The 24,467-nt window shown below is 43.9% G+C and overlaps 1 protein-coding gene across 1 annotated transcript in view; it reads right to left on the reverse strand.

Moving 5' to 3' along the window:
• Window positions 1-988: 988 nt before the first annotated feature.
• Window positions 989-24,467, reverse strand: part of LOC141172232 (uncharacterized) — a 29,121-nt gene continuing 5,642 nt past the window's right edge. The window contains exons 2-7 of the mRNA XM_073656218.1: window positions 20,097-20,246; window positions 19,788-19,967; window positions 19,581-19,704; window positions 19,404-19,501; window positions 19,115-19,205; window positions 989-2,802 (exon numbers count right to left, since the gene is read on the reverse strand). Coding sequence (XP_073512319.1) covers window positions 1,109-2,802; window positions 19,115-19,205; window positions 19,404-19,501; window positions 19,581-19,704; window positions 19,788-19,967; window positions 20,097-20,174 — 2,265 coding nt within the window. The 5' untranslated portion in view covers window positions 20,175-20,246 and the 3' untranslated portion in view covers window positions 989-1,108. The remainder of the gene's footprint in view (window positions 2,803-19,114; window positions 19,206-19,403; window positions 19,502-19,580; window positions 19,705-19,787; window positions 19,968-20,096; window positions 20,247-24,467) is intronic.

The raw sequence follows: 24,467 nt of genomic DNA on the forward strand, positions 1-24,467 counted from the left end.
ATCGAGGACTTCTTATCAGATGTGATCGATTAATGACTATCATGATATTCTTAGGAAAAAAAGTATTGATTTATTCTCGGATTGTCCATTAAAAAGAATGATTACATAAAATAATTAAATAGTTACAGAGTGATTGTCCATTTGTCCATAATTAGCTTAATAATTGAGATTCACCCATCTTTCCCTGGGATCCTGGATGGTAGATTGCCTCTGTCTGTGTCCAGCACGTCTCAGGATGACACCATGTGTCCGGGTAAAGAACGTGTTTCCTTGGGCCTACATCAGCAGCTGGTTTACACACATATCCTTGTCCTGTGGAATGGCAAGAGACCCCCCCCTGTCTCTAACATGGGCTTTTATAGGCCTGTCATATAGCACCTGTTCTTCTAATTATGGTGCTGAATTAAAATACACAAATAGCGCATGTCATCTAGAAACCCTAGCACGATGGCTGATGCAATCTTATGTATGGTACAGAATTCAGAATTAAGAATAAAATGAATATCCATAATTAATATTTAACAATGGTGAGATAAAATTGATTAAAGTGTTCATGGAACGTCTTAAGCTGTTGCTCAGATTCCGTCCAGATGATTAAAATATCATCAAAGTAATGGTAGTAGGCAAGAGCCCTGATGGGACATGTGGACAAGAAGTCACTTTCAAGCTTGGCCATTAAAAGATTTGCGTACTGTGGAGCCATGTTACTTCCTATTGCTGTACCAGTCTCTTGTAGATATATATTGTTATGTTATCAAATTCTAATAATTGTGGGCGAAGATGAATTTTGTAATTTTCACCACAAAGGTGAAATAATCCTCCTGGTCAGTTTGCTTTCTCTCCCAGTACCTTTTCCTTCTACCACTGTTAGGTTTCTGGGAAGTTATACTTGCTCCTTTTATTTTTGGTTCTCATTAGCTTGCCTTCTTTGCCCTATATGAATGTGTTTTAGTTTCTCACTCAGGGTTTTTCATATCTTATGTCACACTTTTCTTTCCCCTTGTTGACAGTGTGTTGCAGACTCCCCTCTGGTTCCTCAGGAAATACGAGAAACTCCTCAACTGTCTATTTGGTAGTTAGGTCCGAGGTGGTGTTTTAAGTTGTGCAGCTAGGGCCTTTCTAGTATATACAGAGACCAGTTGGGTGTAGTTGAGTCATTCTCCCCTGTGTGGGTTCTCTCGTGGCTATCAAGATGCGCTTTCTGGTTAAAACATTTCCCACATTTTGAACATGAAAAAGGCTTCTCCCCTGTGTGACTGCTCTGATGTTTATTAAGAGTTGATTTCCGTGTAAAATATTTCCCACATTCTGAACAAGAAAATGGCTTCTCGCCTGTGTGAGTTCTTTGATGTTTGATAAGATTTGATTTCTGGTTAAAACATTTCCCACATTCTGAACATGAAAAAGGCTTCTCCCCTGTGTGACTTCTCTGATGTTTATTAAGAGTTGATTTCCGTGTAAAATATTTCCCACATTCTGAACATGAAAATGGCTTCTCCCCTATGTGAGTTCTTTGATGTTTGATAAAATTTGATTTCTGGTTAAAACATTTCCCACAATCTGAACATGAAAAAGGCTTCTCCCCTGTGTGGGTTCTCTGGTGCTTAACAAAATAACATTTCTGGTTAAAACATTTTCCACGTTCTGAACATGAAAAAGGCTTCTCCCCTGTGTGGGTTCTCTGATGTCTGATTAGATTTGATGTCGCTATAAAACATTTCCCACATTCTGAACATGAAAATGGCCTCTCCCCTGTGTGGGTTCTTTGGTGTTTAACAACATCTGATTCATGTTTAAAACATTTTCTACATTCTGAACATAAAAAAGGCTTCTCCCCTGTGTGAGTTTTGTGATGTCTAATAAGATTTGATTTCTTTGCAAAACATTTCCCACATTCTGAACATGGAAATGGCTTCTCCCCTGTGTGAGTTCTCAGATGCTTGATAAGATTTGATTTCTTTGCAAAACATTTCCCACATTCTGAACATGAAAATGGCTTCTCCCCTGTGTGAGTTCTCTGATGTGCGATAAGATTTGTTATCGATGTATAAGATTTCCCACATTCTGAACATGAAAAAGGCTTCTCCCCTGTGTGGGTTCTCTGGTGGCCATCAAGATTTGCTTTCCATTTAAAACATTTCCCACATTCTGAACATGAAAAAGGCTTCTCTTCTGTGTGGGTTCTCTGGTGACTGAGAAGAGATATTTTCTTCACAAAACATTTTCCACATTCTGAACATGAAAATGGCTTCTCCCCTGTGTGGGTTCTCTGGTGGGTATCAAGATTTGTTTTCCATTTAAAACACTTCCCACATTCGGAACATAAAAAAGGCTTCTCTTCTGTGTGGGTTCTCTTGTGTCTGAGAAGAGATATTTTCTTCACAAAACATTTCCCACATTTTAAACATGAAAATGGCATCTCCCCTGTATGAGTTCTCTGGTGACTAACAAGATCCGATTTCTGGTTAAAACATCTCCCACACTTGGAACAGGAAATTCGATTCTCTGCTGTGTACATTTTTTGATGTTTAAGAAAAGACTTTTTGAGGGGAAAACTATTTCCATATTCTGACTGTGAAAATGGCTTCTTTCGTTTAGGAGCAGTTCGTCTGTTAATGCCTCTTTTGTGACTATGATTTTCCTTAGTAGTCGGTAATGAATCAGAAGTCAGGACCTGTTTTAAAGAATCCGATGACAAATCTTTGTTGGGAAGGAATGATGGTAAATCCTGTGGGATCTCAAGATCATCTGATTTAGAAATTGAAGATGTCAGCTGTCCCTCTGATCTCCTGGTACAGTCATCTGCCAAGAATAAAACCAATTATTATTTTTGAAGAAAATATCCTTGAATTTTATATTTCTGAACATTTAAACTGTCTGTAGAAATGGCAAGTTACGTAAAAACATTGAATTATTCACTAAGACACTGACAGTTCACAGTCTAATATAAAACCTCATAGCATGAACCAGGAGAGCGTGGTCCATCACCTGTCAGTGTCAAAACAGAAGTTTCTACATTATTATGGTCTCAAATGCTCCTGAAAAGCAACATGGCTTCCATAACCCAATTCAGCAATATCTCTCAAATCTCCCCCTTGCTTCTGAGCCTTGCAGTGCGCCCAAACCACATTTAGCATCCATATATTTGGCATTACTCTAGTAAGAAGAACCCACTTAATTTATAGTGTGTGTGTGTGTGTGTGTGTGTGTGTGTGTGTGTGTGTATGTGTGTGTGTGTGTGTATCTCCTGGAGTACAATATGAACACTATGTGTTAGGCAATAAAATAATACATTTGCGATTTTCAGTCTCCAACATCCATGCGTGCAAATTTCCAGAAAGTGGTTGTGGAGTCAAAATAGTCACTACTCCTATAGATTCATTTCCTGAGGGTTATAATTTCCAAAATGGAGTCACTTTCTGGGGATTTCTACTGGTCTGATTTTCTGTCATTTTGTCATGTTAGGGCTTCTGCAAATGGTGGGCCTTATCACCTCTGAGATCTGCTCCTGCGGCATCTGCTTCGGTCACCATACGTGGCCGCATTCATTCTGCAGAGAATCTGACTTCATGGTATATGTAGTCAAATTCCCATGTGGTCTACAATACGTAGGTGAAACTACTCAGCACATCAGGGACCGCATTGTCAAACACAAATCCACTATCCGTTGTGGCAAAACCTGATTACTACTACCCTATCATTTCGCCAGGTAGACAGTATAACAACTCAGGTTCCAGGTGATCGAACAAGTATCCAGACCCAGACAAGGTGATAACCTTATTAAAATCCTTAAACAGCGGGAGTGGTTCTAGATCCACGCCCTTCATGCACTGTCCCTCAAGGCTCTCAACCATGAAATAGATTGGCTAACCTGATCTTTTTTTCAGACACGCCAGATCAGCTCTATAACCCACTCCTACTCCCCCTCTCCAAGGGAGTGCCTGAAACCCCTTCCCCTCTCCCCTGCCCTCCCACTCAGATCTCCTCCACCCCTTCACCCTCCCCCTCTTACACACAGCACCTATGTGTCATTCTTGCAAATCTAAGTACATATGACGCGCCCCTGGGCCTGTGTCGCGCTGCGTTGCGCACGCGGGAGCTTACCCGGAGCCGGATCTCTTGAGGGTTGTAGTCTCGTGGCGGTGACCCGGTCCGTGCCCAGGGAGTCAAACTGAGCGGCGATGTAACAGCGGTAGATGTAGGACGACTACGCCACCCGTTGAATGCAGCTATGGAGCTGCCGCTGCAGGACAGTCCGCTGAGGCCGGTGGATGGATGGTGCAGCGTAGATGGTATAACCCCCAACGGGAGGGGTATGGCCTCAGGGCAGCAGATGTGGATGATGGGGGTAGCAGGAACCACTCAGAGACGGTGCGGTGTAATTCAGGGTCTTTACTGGTAACAACGATAGACCCTCCCGGAGTACTTGCTAGCAATCGGGGCCTGGTCAGTCCTTGAGCAGATGGGATCTCCCCTGGCCAGGCGGAGTTGTAGGCCTCCCAAACTGACTGTACTCTTCTGGCTACCTTGCTAGAAGCGGATATAAGTAGCCCACGTCCCTGAGTGTACCGTGTGGTGCTCACCCGTATGGCCGGTGACTCGGGGCCTTCTAATGGCTTCCGCTCCACGATGGCGGTGCTGGTCCCACGCGTGTGACCGTGCCTTCGGGTTTCTGGGCCTGAGGACCTGAAATCCCCTGCCGGTCGGCTTCTGCTGCTGGGTAAGAGTTAGTCCCCACAGCCTCGGACGCCGGGTCCGGTAAGAAAGCTTCTGAGTCAGGGCGAGCTCTGCAGCTGCCAGCCCCTGACTTGTAGTAGTATTGCTCCCACTGAGCTTCTGCTGTTTCTTCCTGTGACTGTTTCTTGTCTCTACTCTCCTTGACTCCAGGCTCAGGCCCCTGGACAGGGCCTGCCTGTGGAGCAGAGCCCATAGAGCAGCTCTGCTCCCTGTCTTCTCCTCTCAGAACTCCCTACCCTGCCTCAGCCCCAGGTTTATATAGGGGAAGTCCTTCCCCTCCCAAGACTGGGCAGGAGGTGTGGCATGCACAGGATCCCTGACCAAAGGACCTCCCACCTGCTCTCAGACGTAATATCTCTATCACTGTGGCAACCAGACCCCTGGGGTGTCACATTCCCCCCTAGTGAAATTTAGTACTCCGGGACTAAACATATTTTTTTTAGAAAAACATAACAAGGTATAACAATAACAATACAATAAGAAAAACACATAAGATGGTTACGGCGTGTCCGCAACCGGGTGCAGTTTTGAAAAGCAAGGTGTCCATTTCACCAAAACAGGGAGACATAACCAGGTAGGGGTCTGTCCTACCCCGAGTCCTTAACAGTCTTTTAGTCCATCCTGGGTTACGCTCCACTAACTGTACAAAGGATTCCCGGTAAATCCACCAAGGACTCCTATAAATAACTGGAAACACATAATATTTACAAGATATGGCCGCTCTCAGTCCTCGGCCAGTGGGGATAAGGATTGGCTGCTCACAGTCCTCAGCCTGTGGGGAGATGGGATGGCTGCTCACAGTCCTCAGCCTGGTTAAGGATAGGGGACACACGGGAACAGTTCACACTTGTCCCAACGGGGACCATATTTTAATTAGCAACACAAGTACCCCTACGGGTAACTATGTACAGTTCCACTTTACCGTACTTCAGTAACGGCATCCTCCTGCTCCTTCTTGTGTGTAGGCTTCAGACCCGTCCGGGTCCTCTTGGCCTACCTCGTATTGGTAGTACTGCAGCTCCTCCTCAGTCAGACGGTGTACATGGAGGGCGTACAGTCCTTTGGCACCCTTATGTCGGGTGAAGGTAACCACATCACCCGGATAGAGATCACGTCCGCGGTGCCCGTCCGGGCTGGCATGTTGTGCGAAAAGATCTGCGCCCAGGGGTGGCACTGTGGAGGTTGAGGGCGCCGTAGGGGCGGCAGCGCCCGGGGGTACTCGGCCTTGCGACCAGGCCGGGGGTGCTTTGGAAGTAGAGGGCACTGTTGGAACAGCGGCGCCCTGGTTCACTAGGCCTTGCGACCGGGCCTGGAGAGGGTCGCCGTTGATGACGCCCGGGGTCAGAGAGTGCGACTTTGGGCCTGGGCGCGGGCTGGTGGTGGCGGTGCCCAGGGCTGGAGGGCTCGGCCGCAGGGCTTGTTGCGGGGGCTGGAGCAGGTCGGTGTTCGCAGCGCCCGGGGTCAGCGGCTCCACCAGGGGGCCCGGGAGCAGGCTGACGCTGGCAGCGTCCGGGACAGGGAGACTCCTCTTACCTGCTCCCGCGACCGCTCCTGCGTCACGCGTCTTCTCCTGGTGCTGGTCGGGGCCCGCGACGGCTGGGGCGCTGCCGATGCTGGGCAGCTTAGTCTGCTGCCGGTTCGCCATCTTGCTGTCCGTTCCTGGTGTCCTCCTCCCCCCTAGTGGACCGTGGCCTACCTTGCGATGATCCTCTTCCGTAGGCCGCGGCTCCGCAGTGGATCGTCAGGGTTGAGGACCTTTCGTCGCGCTCCTGTGACGTCGGCGTCTGCTGGGCTCCTTCCAGGACCTTACGCAACGTCCGGACGTGAGGCGGGGCTTCAGTTCTCGCGCGCTTTCGGAGTCCACGCCCCTCTTCTTCCCGCGCGGCGTCCTCAAGATGGCGTCCAATGGCGGGAAAACTCCACGGATGGCGGGAAGAAGGCAGAAGATGGCGCCGGATGGCGGGAAACTTCACCGATGGCGGAAAGAAGGCTGAAGATGGCGCCGGATGGCGGGAATCTTCACCACAGGTAAGTTTGAAAAGTCTCTTTTTCAGGCACGCAGTACCCGGTGGTTGCGGGCACGAAATCCTGCCGACTACGCCAAAGTTGACGCGCCCCTAGGCCTGTGTCGCGCTGCGTTGCGCACGCGGGAGCTTACCCGGAGCCGGATCTCTTGAGGGTTGTAGTCTCGTGGCGGTGACCCGGTCCGTGCCCAGGGAGTCAAACTGAGCGGCGATGTAACAGCGGTAGATGTAGGACGACTACGCCACCCGTTGAATGCAGCTATGGAGCTGCCGCTGCAGGACAGTCCGCTGAGGCCGGTGGATGGATGGTGCAGCGTAGATGGTATAACCCCCAACGGGAGGGGTATGGCCTCAGGGCAGCAGATGTGGATGATGGGGGTAGCAGGAACCACTCAGAGACGGTGCGGTGTAATTCAGGGTCTTTACTGGTAACAACGATAGACCCTCCCGGAGTACTTGCTAGCAATCGGGGCCTGGTCAGTCCTTGAGCAGATGGGATCTCCCCTGGCCAGGCGGAGTTGTAGGCCTCCCAAACTGACTGTACTCTTCTGGCTACCTTGCTAGAAGATATAAGTAGCCCACGTCCCTGAGTGTACCGTGTGGTGCTCACCCGTATGGCCGGTGACTCGGGGCCTTCTAATGGCTTCCGCTCCACGATGGCGGTGCTGGTCCCACGCGTGTGACCGTGCCTTCGGGTTTCTGGGCCTGAGGACCTGAAATCCCCTGCCGGTCGGCTTCTGCTGCTGGGTAAGAGTTAGTCCCCACAGCCTCGGACGCCGGGTCCGGTAAGAAAGCTTCTCAGTCAGGGCGAGCTCTGCAGCTGCCAGCCCCTGACTTGTAGTAGTATTGCTCCCACTGAGCTTCTGCTGTTTCTTCCTGTGACTGTTTCTTGTCTCTACTCTCCTTGACTCCAGGCTCAGGCCCCTGGACAGGGCCTGCCTGTGGAGCAGAGCCCATAGAGCAGCTCTGCTCCCTGTCTTCTCCTCTCAGAACTCCCTACCCTGCCTCAGCCCCAGGTTTATATAGGGGAAGTCCTTCCCCTCCCAAGACTGGGCAGGAGGTGTGGCATGCACAGGATCCCTGACCAAAGGACCTCCCACCTGCTCTCAGACGTAATATCTCTATCACTGTGGCAACCAGACCCCTGGGGTGTCACACATACAAGGGACATACCCTCACACTGTATAGGTTCATACAAGACTCCATACATTTCCTACATCCCTCTCCATTATTGCTTTAATCCAGGTCACCATTTGATCCAACCAAAAGAAGCAGTTTTTTTCCCCCACCAAGATAAACCTCACTTTTGCCCTTCATCCACACACCGTGATGACAATATAACAAAACTATCGCATATAACCTACAGCACAAGCGCGGACTTTGCCCATCGCAATGGTTACGCTACATGTGACACGGCCATACAGTGAGCAGGCACTACCCAACAGACCCAGTCCCTGTGCCATGTCACCCGCCCGTGACACAACTTCCAGTGGGCGGGTTTGACGCACGCACTTCCAGTTCGGCAGTAATTGCGGAAACTTACCTAAACCCTCCAGCCGCAACCTGAGACAGATGCACGAGACGAAGGAGCAGGAGCGCCGGAATGCCAGTTCACAGCTCCATTAAAGGTAGCCACCCAGCACACTTTGTGCAGACAGGCAAGCCACCTGGCAAGATCATACAACATGCTTCTATACTGATCGGTTTGGGCACCTGTACTCCCTATATGTCTCTGCCCTGTTACTTAATAAGCTTCATTACTTATCTGAGTGGGGCCCTATATTGCTGATATGTCTCTGCCCTATACCTAACATGCCTTTATACTCATCTATTTGGGGACATATATTCCTTATGTCTCTGCCCTGATACCTAACTTATTTACCCCTAAGCTCTATCGTTCTACTCCTGGCTCCTTTACGTAATCATTAACCCCTTTTAGACATTATAAGTAATAATTATTACATTTGGTGGATCGCAAGTGTCAGCTGATTTTGACAGCTGACACCCATCACTGCATGAAAATGATCTTGCTGCGGAATGCACTGTTCTTCTTCTTGAACCATGGAAGGAAGTGCTGTTTGAGAAACTCAACATACATTATGGAGTTCATCTTTACCCCTTCAGGGATCCTAAAAGGGCCAACAATCTCTCTCCCCATGATTCCAGCCCAAAACATTACTCGACCTCCTCCTTATTAGCACCGTAGCCGTGTTTGCATGGGGTGTCCATCAACCAGTCATCCTCCACTCCATCCATCTGGACCATCAAGATCATTTCATGCATGATAATGCCCCGTCTCATGCTGCACATAACACATCTGCATCTCTGGCTGCTATGGGCATAAAAGGGGACAAACTTATGGTGTGGCCCCCATGCTCCCCTGACCTCAACCCCATTGAGAACCTCTGGAGCATCATTAAAAGGAGTGTCTATGATGGCGGGAGGCAGTTTACATCTAAGCAACAGCTCTGGGAGGGTATTCTGTCCTCATGCAAAACAATTAAAGCAGAAACCATCCAAAACCTGACAAATTCAATGGACGAGAGAGTTCAGAAGCTCCTTTCGAACAAGGGGTCCTATGTGCAAATGTAACATCACCTAGAAGAAAGTTTTGAGTTGAAAACTGTTTGATTTCAGTTTGTAATAACCTGCTAATGCTTATAATTTCAAAAATGACCATTTTTTGTTCTTTATTAAAATGAAAAGGTTGAAAACTCTGCTGTGCATAATAATTTGGAACATGCATTTTGAGTGCAGTTTGAGGTTTTTTTTTTTTTTAAATATACTGTTATCATAGGCAGTTTGTACAAAAACCTTTCAATTGTACTCTAATAGTTATTTGACTGGAAAATTACAATGACTGCAATTCATATAGGTAATTTGGGAAAATCTGAGAAAATATTATTCGCATAATAATTTGGAACACAGTGATATAGATATATATATATATATATATATATATATATATATATATATATACACACAGTACAGACCAAAAGTTTGGACACACCTTCTCATTTAAAGATTTTTCTGTATTTTCATGACTATGAAAATTGTACATTCACACTGAAGGCATCAAAACTATGAATTAACACATGTGGAATTATATACTTAACAAAAAAGTGTGAAACAACTGAAAATATGTCTTATATTCTAGGTTCTTCAAAGTAGCCACTTTTTGCTTTGATGACTGCTTTGCACACTCTTGGCATTCTCTTGATGAGCTTCAAGAGGCAGTCACCGGAAATGGTCTTCCAACAATCTTGAAGGAGTTCCCAGTGATGCTTAGCACTTGTTGGCCCTTTTGCCTTCACTCTGCGGTCCAGCTCACCCCAAACCATCTCGATTGGGTTCAGGTCTGGTGACTGTGGAGGCCAGGTCATCTGGCGTAGCACCCCATCACTCTCCTTCTTGGTCAAATAGCCCTTACACAGCCTGGAGGTGTGTTTGGGGTCATTGTCCTGTGGAAAAATAAATGATGGTCCAACTAAACGCAAACCGGATGGAATAGCATGCCGCTGCAAGATGCTGTGGTAGCTATGCTGGTTCAGTATGCCTTCAATTTTGAATAAGAATAAATCCCCAACAGTGTCACCAGCAAAGCTCCCCCACACCATCACACCTCCTCCTCCATGCTTCACGGTGGGAAAAAGGCATGTAGAGTCCATCCGTTCACCTTTTCTGCATCGAACAAAGACACGGTGGTTGGAACCAAAGATCTCAAATTTGGACTCATCAGACCAAAGCACAGATTTCCACTGGTCTAATGTCCATTCCTTGTGTTCTTTAGCCCAAACAAGTCTCTTCTGCTTGTTGCCTGTCCTTAGCAGTGGTTTCCTAGCAGCTATTTTACCATGAAGGCCTGCTGCACAAAGTCTCCTCTTAACAGTTGTTGTAGAGATGTGTCTGCTGCTAGAACTCTGTGTGGCATTGACGTGGTCTCTAATCTGAGCTGCTGTTAACCTGCGATTTCTGAGGCTCGTGACTCGGATAAACTTATCCTCAGAAGCAGAGGTGACTCTTGGTCTTCCTTTCCGGGGGCGGTCCTCATGTGAGCCAGTTTCTTTGTAGCGCTTGAAGGTTTTTGTAACTGCACTTAGGGACACTTTCAAAGTTTGCCCAATTTTTCGCACTGACTGACCTTCATTTCTTAAAGTAATGATGGCCACTCGTTTTTCTTTACTTGGCTGATTTTTTCTTGGCATAATACAAATTCTAACAGTCTATTCAGTAGGACTATCACCTGTGTATCCACCAGACTTCTGCACAACACAACTGATGGTCCCAATCCCATTTATAAGGCAAGAAATCCCACTTATTAAACCTGACAGGGCACACTTGTGAAGTGAAAACCATTTCCGGTGACTACCTCTTGAAGCTCATCAAGAGAATGCCAAGAGTGTGCAAGGCAGTCATCAAAGCAAAAGGTGGCTACTTTGAAGAACCTAGAATATAAGACATATTTTCAGTTGTTTCACACTTTTTTGTTAAGTATATAATTCCACATGTGTTAATTCATAGTTTTGATGCCTTCAGTGTGAATGTACAATTTTCATAGTCATGAAAATACAGAAAAATCTTTAAATGAGAAGGTGTGTCCAAACTTTTGGTCTGTACTATATCTATCTATTAGTACCCATGAATAAATATTCAGAAAAAAAAATTATAAAAGCACACATATTTGGCATCGCCGCATCCAGAACGACCTGACCTATAAAAATGTCCCACTAGTTAACCCCTTTAGTGAACACGGTAAAAAAAAAAAAGGAGAGGCAAAAACCAGTGCTTTATCATCATCATACCGCCGAACAAAAAGTGAAATAGAATGCGATCAAAAAGATGAATGTAAATAAACATGGGACCAATGAAGACGTCATCTTGTCCTGCAAAAAACAAGCTGCCAGACAGTTTCATCAGCCGAAAAATAAAGTTATGCGATGCAAAAAAAATTATTCTTCTATAAAATTGTTGGTTTTTGTTTATTCTGCCTCCCAAAAATCGTAATAGAAAGTGATCAAAAAATGTCACATGCCCGAAAATGGTAACAATAAAAACGTCAACTTGTCCCGCAAAAAATAAGCCTTATATGACTCTGTCAGCCGAAATATGGAAAAATTATAGCTCTCAAAATATGGCAATGCAAAAACTAGTCTTTGCAAAAAAAAAAGTCTTATAGTGTATGATAGCTTTCAATCATAAAAATCCTATATAAATCTGGTATCGCTGTAATCGCACCGACCCAAAGAATAAAGTAATCTAATTATTTATACTACACGAGGAACGGTGTAAAAAATAAATAAAACCAATTCTTCACCTGCTGCTGATTTGTTCATTCTGCCTCCCAAAAATCGCAGTAAGGCTCGGCTCACATTTATCCTGCACTCTGCGCTGAGCGCTTACACCGGGGTTTCCGTGTAAATCTCTGAAATAAATGATTCAGACGGAACCCCTGGCAAAAGATTCCCTGTAATGAGGAAGGTGGAGGCACAGTCGACGCCGTCTGGCCTGTGATCCCAGTGTCCAGCTTTTTATTAGGTGTGCATAAAAGTGCACTCGGCCACAGTTTTGTAAATCTCTGAAAGGACAAGGCTAAACAAAGGCAAGACGAACTGCAGAGTAACTTTGCTGCCTCATTATAGTGAATGGATTCCTTGGGATAGGGTTAGGATTGTGTTGGGATTAGGGTTGTTTAAGGGTTACGATTAGGATTAGGGTTGTGTTGGGGTTAGGTTTAGACCTATGGTTAGGGTTGTATTAGGGTTGGGGTTAGGGTTGTGTTGGGGTTAGCAGTAAAGAAAAAAAATGACGATATGGTGACTAGTGTTGAGCGCAAGTGCTCGCTACTTGACTGCATCAGGTGCTCGGGTATGCGCCTAGTATCGCGGGTGCTCAAGTGACATGCTCGAGTCTCCGCCCCATATGTTTTGCGTTTGTTATACAGCTAAAAAAAAAAAAACACGTGGGAATTGCCTGCCATACACGGGCAATCCCCGTATGGTTGTTTCTGGGTGTCTAAAAACCATGAAACATGCAAGGTGGGGGCTCGAATATGTCACTCAAGCACCCACGATACTTGGTGCATACCCGAGTGTACCTGATGCAAACTCAAGTAGCGAGCACTTGCGCTCAAGACTAATGACAACTTATTCAACATGATGACCTAATGTTGTCAAATTCTGTGTCGTACCTCTGGGTTCAAAATGTTCATTATACCCCTTGATAATATCCTTGAGGGGTCTAGTTTCCAAAATGGGGTCACTTGTTGTGGGGGAGGTTGCACTGTTTAGGCATATCAGGGGCTCTCCAAACGCGACATGGCGTCCGCTCTCGATTTCAATTTTGCGTTCAAAAAGTCACACAGTGCTCTTTCCCTTCTGAACCCTGCCATGTGTCCAAACAGTGTTTTTTCCACACATAGGCTGCGTGCCCACGATGCGTTTTTCAAGTGTTTTTTTAGCTGTGGAATTTCCTCAGCGGAAACGCTTTTAAAACACTTGGTGATATGTGCCCCATGGTCCCCAATGAAAATCTACATGTTCTGTGCACATGCTGCGGAATTTTCCGCAGCGGATTTTCTGTGCGAAAAAATCTGCAGCATGTCCATTATTTGTGTGTTTCCGCATGGGCATTTGACTACTCAATGCATTTGAAAAACGCATGGCAAATCCGCATGTAAAACGCTGCAAAAACGCTTAAAAAACGCGTGTAAAATCCGCAAGCATTTTTACGGCCAATGACATGCAGAAATGCTGCGGAAATTTTCTACTTCAATTCTGCATCGTGGGCACATAGCCTTATATGGTATCGGCGTACTCAGCACAAATTGTGCAACAATTTTTGGGGTCTCTTCTTACCCTTGTCAAAATAAAAAAATTGGGGCTAAAATATCATTTTTTGTGGAAAAAGTTAGATTTTTTTTTATTTTCACGGGTCTACATTATAAACTTCTGTGAAATACCTGGGGGTTCAAGGTGCTCACCACACATCTAGAGGAGTTCCTTGAGGGGTCTAGTTTCCAAAATGTGGTCACATGTGGGTGGTTTCCACTTTTAAGGCACATCAGGGTCTTCCCAAATGTGACATGGCGTCCTCTAATTATTCAAGCAAATTTTACATTTAAAAAATCAAATGGCGCTCCTTCCCTTCCGAACCCTGCTGTATGCCCAAACAGTAGTTCTTCCCCACATATGGGGTATCGGCTTACTCAGGAGAAATTGCACAACAAATGCTTTGGTACAATTTCTCCTGTTATGCTTATGAAAATGCAAAATTTGAGTCAGAAAAACATTTTCGTGGGAAAAATGTGAAAACTTTATTATTACGGCTCAATATTATAAAATTCTGTGAAGCACCTGGGGGTTCAGGGTGCTCACTACACATCTAGATAAGTTCCCTGAGGGGTCTAGTTTCCAAAATGGGGTCACTTGTGGGGGGTTTCCACTGCTTAGGCACATCAGGGGTTCTCCAAACGCAACATGACGTCCGCTAATTATTCAAGCAAATTTTACATTCAAAAAGTCAAATGGCGCTCGTTCCCTTCCGAACCCTGCCGTGCGCCCAAACAGTGGTTTTCCCCCACATTTGGTGTATCTGCATGCTCAGGGGAAATTGCACAACAAAGTTTTTGTTCCATTTTTTTCCTGTTAACCTTGCAAAAATAAAAAAAAATAGGGTCTAAATTTAAATTTTTGTGAAAAAAAGTTAAATGTTCATGGTTTTCTTCCACATTCCAAAAATTCCTGTGACGCACCTGAAGGGTTATTAACCCCTTCGCGACCTTGGGATTTTCAGTTTTTGCATTTTCGGTTTTTGCTCCCCTTGTTCCCAGAGCCATGCCGTTTTTATTTTTTGGCCAATATGGCCATGTGAGGGCTTATTTTTGTGCGGGATGAGTTGTACTTTTAAATGCAATTGCTAATTTTACCATATTGTGTACGAGAAAACGGGAAAAAAAATCCAAGTGCGGTGAAATTGCAAAAAAAATGCAATTCCACAGTTGTTTTTTTTTTTTTTCTTTCCACGTTCACTGAATGATAAAACAGACCTGCCATTATTATTCTCCAGGACATTACGAGTTCGTAGACACCAAACATGTATAGGTTCTTTTCTATTTAAGTGGTGGAAAAAAAATCCAAAATTTGCTAATTTGCTTAAAAAAAAAAAAAAATGGCGCCATTTTCTGAGACTCGTAGAGTCTCCATTTTTCGGGATCTGGGGCTGGGTGAGGGCTTATTTTTTGCGCGCCGGGCTGATGTTTTTATTGATACCATTTTGGGGTAGATACGATGTATTGATCGCCCGTTATTGCATTGTTTTGCAATGTTGCGGTGGCCAAAAAAATTCTGCCGTTTGGAATTTTTTTCTCATTACGCCGTTTACCGATCGGATTAATTCTTTTTTTACCTTGATAGATCGGGCGATTCTGAACGCGGCGGTACCAAATATGTTTATGTGGGGTTTATTTTTTATTATTTTATTTTGAATGGGGCAAAAGGGGGGTGATTTAAACTTTATTTTTAAAAAAAAAAATAATATTTTTAAAAACTTTTTTTTAAACTTTTTGCATGCTTCTATAGTCTCCATAGGAGACTAGAAGCAGCAACTGCCTGATCGCCTCTGCTACATAGAGGTGATGAACAGATCACCTCTATGTAGCAGTAATGAGGATCGACTGCTAGGTGGCGCTCATAGCGGTCTTTACATGAAACCACTGGGCTCTGCAGCAGACCCAGGGTTGTCATGCCGACCCATCGGTGACCCGCGATCACGTGACGGGGTCACCGATGGGCGGGGTAAGTGACGCGCTTCCGGCGCGGCGCTGTTAAGTTCTGCTGTCAGAGATTGACAGCAGCATTTAACATGTTAACAGAAGCGGGTGGATCATGATTTTCAACATTTTCTTCACATTTCCGATTTTTTTTCACCAAGTAATGCATGTCATATCAAATACATTTTACCACTATTATGAAGTACAAGATGTCACGAAAAAACAATCTCAGAATCAGCGGGATCCTTCAAAGCTTTTCAGAGTTATAACCACATAAAGTGACAGTGGTCAGAATTGTGAAAATTGGCCCGGTCATTAACGTGCAAACCACCCTCGGGGGTAAAGGGATGAAGGGAACTTCACAGACTCTCCCAGCTATAGGTGATGCATCAAATTTATAGAACACATAAATTGCTATTTGATCGTGGGCTTAGACCACATTCACTGTGCTAGATGTAAGACAAACTCAGCAGACTTATTGCATATGCTTTGCTCTTGTTTTAACTTGGAATCCTTTTGGAAGGGCGTACAAGACACTATAAACAGAATTTACTTAGTACAAATAGACGTCACTCCTTTGGTATGCATATTGGGTTTATTAAAGATTTAGTTATTGATGAATATGGTAAATCTGCTGTTTCTCAAATGTTATATATGGCCAAGAAATTAATAGCTCAACATTGGATAACCGACCAGACCCCCACAATCCCAGAGTCCATAAACAAGATTAACTTTCTCCTAAACTTGGAAAGAAATATCTCAAGAGAAATGCTATCACTAAATTTGAAAAACGATGGGCCTTTTGGATTGATAGATCCGGTTGTGCTTCGTGAGAACTGCAAAGATAATGTCTAGGTCTCTTTTAAGCTTCTAAATCCTATAATATAGAATTTCTGAAGGTATACATGTGATATCGATGTTATTTGTACTATATTAGCTCAAAAGTTTACATACCCCGGCTGAATTTTTCCTTTCTTTGCCTTGTTTCAGAGAATATGAATGATAACAAAAAAACTTTTTCTCCACCCATGGTTATTGATTGGGTGAAGCCATTTATTGTCAAACTACTGTGTTTCCTCTTTTTAAATCATAATGACAACCAAAAACATCCAAATGCCCCTCATCAAAAATCTACATACCCCAGTTCATAATACGGTGTATTGCACCCTCTAGCATCAATGATAGCTTGAAGACTTTTGTGGTAGTTGTGGATAAGGTTCTTTATTTTCTCAGATGGTAAAGCTGCCCATTCTTCTTGGCAAAAAGCCTCCAGTTCCTGTAAATTCCTGGGCTGTCTAGCATGAACTGCATGCTTGAGATCTCCCCAGAATGACTCAATGACAATGAGGTCAGGAGACTGAGATGGCCACTACAGAACCTTCACTTTGTTCTGCTGTAGCCAATGACAGGTCAACTTGGCCTTGTGGTTTGGATCGTTGTCATTTTGGAACGTCCAAGTACGTCCCATGTGCAGCTTCCGGGCTGATGAGTGCAAATTTGCCTCCAGTATTTGCTGATAACGTGCTGCATTCATCTTTCCTTCAACCTTTACCAAGTTTCCTGTGCCTTTGTAGCTCACACATCCCCTAAACATCAGCGATCCACCTCCGAGCTTTACTGTAGGATTGGTGTTCCTTTCATCATAGGCCTTGTTGACCTCTCTCCAAATGTAACGTTTATGCTTGTGGCCAAAAAGTTCAATTTTGGTCTAATCACTCCAAATTACCTTGTTCCAGAAGTTTTGAGGCTTGTCTCTGTGATGTTTGGCGTATTGTAGGCGAGATACTTTGTGGCATTTGCACAGTAATGGCTTTCATCTGGCGACTCGACCATGCAGCCCATTTTTCTTCAAGTGCCTCCTTATTGTGCATCTTGAAACAGCCACTCCGCTAGTTTTCAGAGAGTCCTGAATTTCAGCTGATGTTATTCGTGGGTTTTTGTTTGCATCCCAAACAATTTTCCTGGCAGTTGTGGCCAAAATTATTGTTGGTCTACCTGACCGTGGTTTGGTTTTTACAGAGCCCCTGATTTTCCATTTGTTAATCACAGTTTGAATGCTGCTGACTGGCATTATCAATTCCTTGGATATCTTTTTGTATCCCTTTCCTCTGTTATACAGTTCAACTACCTTTTCCCGTAGATCCACTGACAATTCTTTTGCTTTCCTCATGACTCACAATCCAGAAACGTCACTGGCTGGATGAAAGATGCAAGAGTCTGTCTGGATCCCAGAAACTCACTCAGCTTTTATACACACACACTGATTACAAGCAAACAGGTCACAGGTGAGGATGTTACCTTTAGTAGCCATTCAAACCCATTTGTGTCAAATTCTGTGCATGTTATCAGGCCAAAATCACCAGGGTATGTGAACTTTTGATCAGGGTCATTTGGATGTTTTTTGTTGTCATTAAGATTTAAAAAGAGAAAACACAGTAGTTTGACAACAAATGACTTCACCCAACCAATAACCATGAGTGGAGAAAAAGGTTTCTTGTTATCATTCATATTCTCTGAAACAAGGCCAAGAAAGGAAAAATTCTGCCGGGGTATGTAAACTTTTGAGCACAACTAGAGGTCATTCCGGCCTCCCTATCCTTTACTGAACCGTGAATCTACTTTACTGATTATGTTGCACTTTAATATATCTTGTTGTATTTTGTTGGGGCGGGAGGGATTTGGGACTTGTGGGGATACTTTTGTGTATTGTAATATGTATATACAAAAACTTACAATTAAAAACATCATAACTCAGAGGCGGCAGATCTATCTTATGTGTATTGGGACTACCGGGAAATTAGGGAATTTTGGGAACCAGTTAACACATTTGTTGCTGAGAGGCTGAATATTGTTTTGTCATTTCATTTTTTTTTTATAGGAGTCAGGATGGATTTTCCTACTAAGGATCTAATTACTTCACAGTTATTATCTGCAAGGGGTTTTATTTTTAAGAACTGGATAACTTAGAAAAATATAATTTTCTAACAACAGCTTAGGCAATAAATGAATAGCTGGAATAAGTAGAAGCAAAGAATTTAAGATATATGGGCAAGAATTATTGATTGAAGGGTTTTCTCTTCTCTTCTCTGAATGGGGGAGTGTCAGGGAAGTGTTTAAATAGAAAAAGAAAGGAGAAAATATATAATTGTATTATATTTCTTGTGTTTTTGTGACTATGTTTTATATTTGAGCATATAAATAAAAAGGACTTGGACTGGGGTCTCGTCATAAAAGCAAGGCCCACCATACGGATTATATTTTTCTTCACATGATTGTCTATGTTGTCAGCAAATTTTACGTATGCTGTCATTTTGCTTTGCAGTTCAGGGATCTGTGAAGGTAAGGGTCAGCGTCTACTAATCCCAGGTAGTAGGGTGCGTTCTCCGGACTGTAAGCTCTGGCCGGAACATGTCTCACTCCAACAGAAGGACTGTCAACGCTCAAAGTAATGGGGACAGTTTTGGTTTAGCAGGAGAAGGGTGACTGATTGACTGTGATATGACCGGACTACACCGAAGATAAGATAGCCACATCTAGTGACTGAGAAGAATCTGTGACTTTTCTGCATTTAGTGGTTACTACTCACCAGGGTAGTCATATGTAGGAATCTCCTCCTTACACCGCTCATCACCCCTCACATATGTCTCTGTAGTATTAATATGGGTCAGATCTTCACCCTGAAACAAATATTGTAAAAGTCACAGACAGATGGAGAAGTCTCATCTATGATCAGCTCTAATCCTGCCATCTCCACCGGTCTCATTACACAAGTATAAAACATATAATACTGGTGGATAAAAGAAGACTGAGCACAAGACCTTCACAGCCGTCTACACATCATAGGGGAGATCTCATGACACCTTCTCTCCATCTACCTGATGATCCTGAGGAACATTGGGATCTTCTTGTTTACAGTCCTGTGGAAGAAGAGGACGGGTACATCTCTCTGGTGTTGTCCTCTTACTGGATAGATCTGGGGGAAACACATACAGGGACTGAATTCATTCTTTACATACAGATAATTATAGGCCGTGTGTATTTAATCCTATTACCTGGTGATGTGAGGGGCTGGGGAACCTCCATCATGACGTCCTTGTACAGATCTTTGTGTCCTTCTAAATACTCCCACTCCACCATGGAGAAATAGACGGCGACATCCTGACACCTTATAGGAACCTGACACATACAATGATACCATCATCACCCCGATCCCTCCATAGCGTTACTGTATAATGTCCCAGCATTCCCAGCAGTGTCACCTCTCCAGTCAGCAGCTCAATCATCTTGTAGGCGAGTTCTAGGATCTTCTGGTCATTGATGTCCTCATGTATCAGGGGGTGAGGTGGAGGCCCCGTGATTGGGCTCAGGGGTCTTCCCCATCCCTGAGACACAGGGTCCTGACAGCGCTCCCTAGAGGTCTTCTTCACTACTGTGTAATCCTGGTTATGGAGAAACACATTAATAAACCTCAGTACAGACATTTCCAGAGTCCTCACCTCTCCAGTTCTGTCCATCTGTTGTTCCCATAGATAAGAATGATGTAATGTGACGTCATCAGAATCTCTCACCTCTCCAGTAAGCTGGAAGAGGATCTCTAGGGTGAGGTGTAATATTTTTTCTGCCATCATGTATCTGTCCATATCCATCTTTGTTGGGTAAATCAGTAAAATTCCCTTTTGTAGAAGATATCCACTGAGAGGATCTGATATTGTAGAGACCTGAATGAGAAAAAGATAAAAATGTAACATCATAAAGAATTCAGTGGAATAATACAATTACTGGAGATATGAGATTTATTACTTTACAGTATTTAATTTTCTTCTTTACAACTAGTAATAAAACCTATATATTTTAGGCCACAGACAACAAGCAGTTTCTTCCTCGGAGTCGGCAGCTGAATACGTTTCTTATAGACTCATCTTCCATAACGCTAATTCTCGTCTCATTTACCGACACTGGAATCGGCATTAGCAATACTGCAGGAGATATTCATTACACATGACATGAGAAATAACTACTTCATGATGAGGATGACATCTTTATCTTATAATACGGTTCTAGACACATATTTGGCCAGAGTCCGTCACTGACTACATCATCACCGACTGTCTATATGAATGTTTCCCATCTTCCCCAAACTGTAATCTTCTATTATCATGTCTGATGCACACACAGAAGTTTGAGGCTTTTATAAAACTTTCTTGTTTGCACAAATACCACGGACTTAAATTATTTGATACCAAAGTCTACATGTACAGTATTTTATGGGGTTTATTTCTGGCCTTAGGTTTTCCTATATTACAAGAAAAACACCAGAAAAAAAGCAGATATTAAAATGTTTCAAAAGAAAATTGGCACCAACAATTCTTGTAAAATGAAAAAAACATGAAAAAGCATAATCCTGGACTCTGATCTCTCATTCAAACCACATATCCAAGCCCTTTCCACTTCCTGCTGACTCCAACTCAAAAAAATCTCCCAGATCAGCACATTCCTCAACCAAGAATCTGCAAAAACACTAGTGCACGCCCTCATCATTTCCCGCCTGGACTACTGCAACCTCCTGCTCTGTGGCCTCCCATCTAACACTCTCCCACCCCTCCAATCTATCCTATACTCTGCTGCTCGACTAATCCACCTGTCCCCCCGCTATTCCCCGGCCTCTCCTCTCTGTCAATCCCTTCATTGGCTCTCCATCACGCAGAGACTCCAGTTCAAAACCCTAACCATGGCATACAAAGCCATCCACAACCTGTCTCCTCCATACATCTGTGACCTAGTCTCCTGGTACTCACCTGCACCCAACCAAGAATCCTCACAAGATCTTCTCTACTCCCCTCTTTCCACAATTGCATAGAAGATTTCTCCCGTGCATTCCCCCCTACTCTGGAACACTCTACCCCAACACATCAGACTCTCGCCTACCGTGGAAACCTTCAAAAGGAACCTGAAGACCCACCTCTTCCGACAAGCCTACAACCTGCTGTAACCATCGCTCCACCATAATGATGCACAAACAGCTCTACTCTCACCTACTGTATCCTGACCCATCCCTTGTAGATTGCGAGCCCTCGCGGGCAGGGTCCTCGCTCCTCCTGTACCATTTTCTGACTTGTATTGTTCAAGATTATTCTAATTGTTTTTGCTATGTATACCCCCCTTTTTCACATGTAAAGCGCCATAGAATAAATGGCGATATAATAATAACACACATTTGGTTATTTTTTAACACATTAAACATTTGTTGTTTTTTTTTAAATAACTCTTTTGGCCCCAGAACATAGATGTGCACCACAGGGATGGCACAGGTGCAGCCGCAACAAAAACACTGGCAGCTTAACCACTTGCTGCTGTCAAAAACAAACATGGCATCTAAGAAGGTTTGAGAAAGTTCAGCTGAATTCCCCTCATCCCCCAAGTACTCGATAGTATGGGGCTGCCTAGTAGCTATGATACTTAAATGCCTATTAATGGTGTCTGAGCCTGCAATCCACGAAAGTCTATTAGGCCAGGCCGGAGGCAGCGTAAAATAATTTACTTTTTAACGCCCCCATACACTTTAGACTAAAGTTACATGAAAGCACTGATTTCGGGGGGTTTGGTCGACTATATAATGAATTTAGGGGCCTCCCAACAGATGATGTCAGAGCAGAGAAGGATCTGGCATCCTGAATTTCAGAGGTTAATCCGTTTGTTCTTCCTGTAGATAATCGTCCGCTAGAGGAGTCTGAGGCGACTCTCGCATAAAGACCACAGAAAAGCTGGAATATGTGTGCGTATGGGGGGTGTCGGGAGAGATAGCCCTCTGCCAAATAACGGTTTTGCCATCCCTTATCTCATGTGTATGGGGCCATTAGCATTACACTAACAGGCAGTGATAATACACGGCACTACAGTAGTACAGTGCATCACCTTAGCAATCAGAGGCTTGTATGGTGTATGATCGCACTGAGGAGAGTTGCTTAAAAAAGTTAATATGAAATAAAAATATCAGTTTTACCAGCAAGAATTCGTCACTATAGGGAAAACACATTCACTGCACAATGTTAGTTAAGTCACATCCATAACTTTATTATACTCTATTATCCTATACACAATGGCGTAGATAGAAATCACAGGTCCCACAGCAATAGCTGTAATTGATCCCCAACCTCAAACAGAAAATATATATACAGTACAGACCAAAAGTTTGGACACACCTTCTCATATAAAGATTTTTCTGTATTTTCATGACTTTGAAAATTGTACATTCACACTGAAGTCATCAAAACTATGAATTAACACATGTGGAATTATATACTTAAAAAAGTGTGAAACAACAGAAAATATGTCTTATATTCTAGGTTCTTCAAAGTAGCCACCTTTTGCTTTGATGACTGCTTTGCACACTCTTGGCATTCTCTTGATGAGCTTCAAGAGGTAGTCACCGGAAATGGTTCTCACTTCACAGGTGTGCCCTGTCAGGTTTAATAAGTGAGATTTCTTGCCTTATAAATGGGTTGAGACCATCAGTTGTGTTGTGCAGAAGTCAGATGGATACACAGCTGATAGTCCTACTGAATAGACTGTTAGAATTCGTATTATGGTAAGAAAAAAGCAGCTAAGTAAAGAAAAACGAGTGGCCATCATTACTTTAAGAAATGAAGGTGAGTCAGTGCGAAAAATTGTGAAAACTTTGAAAGTGTCCCCAAGTGCAGTTTCAAAAACCATCAAGCGCTACAAAGAAACTGGCTCACATGAGGACCGTCCCAGGAAAGGAAGACCAAGAGTCACCTCTGCTTCTGAGGATAAATTTATCCTAGTCACCAGCCTCAGAAATCGCAGGTTAACAGCAGCTCAGATTAAATACCAGGTCAATGCCACACAGTTCTAGCAGCAGACATCTCTACAACAACTGAGGAGACTTTGTGCAGCAGGCCTTCATGGTAAAATAGCTGCTAGGAAACCACTGATAAGGTCAGGCAACAAGCAGAAGAGACTTGTTTGGGCTAAAGATCACAAGGAATGGACATTAGACCAGGGGAAATCTGTGCTTTGGTCTGATGAGTCAACATTTGAGATCTTTGGTTCCAACCACCTTGTCTTTGTGCGCAGAAAAGATGAATGGATGGACTCTATATGCCTGGTTCCCACCGTGAAGCATGGAGGAGGAGGTGTGATGGTGTGGGGGTGCTTTTCTGGTTACACTTTTGGGGATTTATTCAAAATTGAAGGCATACTGAACCAGCATGGCTACCACCGCATCTTGCAGCAGCAAGCTATTCCATCCGGTTTGCGTTTAGTTGGACCATCATTTATTTTTCAACAGGACAATGACCCCAAACACACCTCCAGGCTGTGTAAGGGCTATTTGACCAAGAAGGAGAGTGATAGGGTGCTACGCCGGATGACCTGGCCTCCACAGTCACCAGACCTGAACCCAATCGAGATGGTTTGTTGTGAGCTGGACCGCAGAGTGAAGGCAAAAGGGCCAACAAGTGCTAAGCATCTCTGGGAACTCCTTCAAGATTGTTGGAAGACCATTTCTGGTGACTACCTCTTGAAGCTCATCAAGAAAATGCCAAGAGTGTGCAAAGCAGTCATCAAAGCAAAAGGTGGCTACTTTGAAGAACCTAGAATATAAGACATATTTTCAGTTGTTTCACACTTTTTTGTTAAGTATATAATTCCACATGTGTTAATTCATAGTTTTGATGCCTTCAGTGTGAATGTACAATTTTCATAGTCATGAAAATGCAGAAAAATCTTTAAATGAGAAGGTGTATCCAAACTTTTGGTCTGTACTGTATATATAAATGTATTTGGAAGAGTCTTATCTCCTGACTCTGCAGATCGCATGCTACCATTGTACTTGGCAGACCCGGACCAGATGGTATGGAGATGAATGAGGGAGACAAAAGTCCAAAAGTAAACTTTTCTTTACTTAACAAGATCTTGAT

Source organism: Phyllobates terribilis, unplaced genomic scaffold, assembly GCF_046119375.1.
Source record: "Phyllobates terribilis strain yellow unplaced genomic scaffold, ASM4611937v1 Scaffold_12__6_contigs__length_324123572, whole genome shotgun sequence".
NCBI lineage: Eukaryota > Metazoa > Chordata > Amphibia > Anura > Dendrobatidae > Phyllobates > Phyllobates terribilis.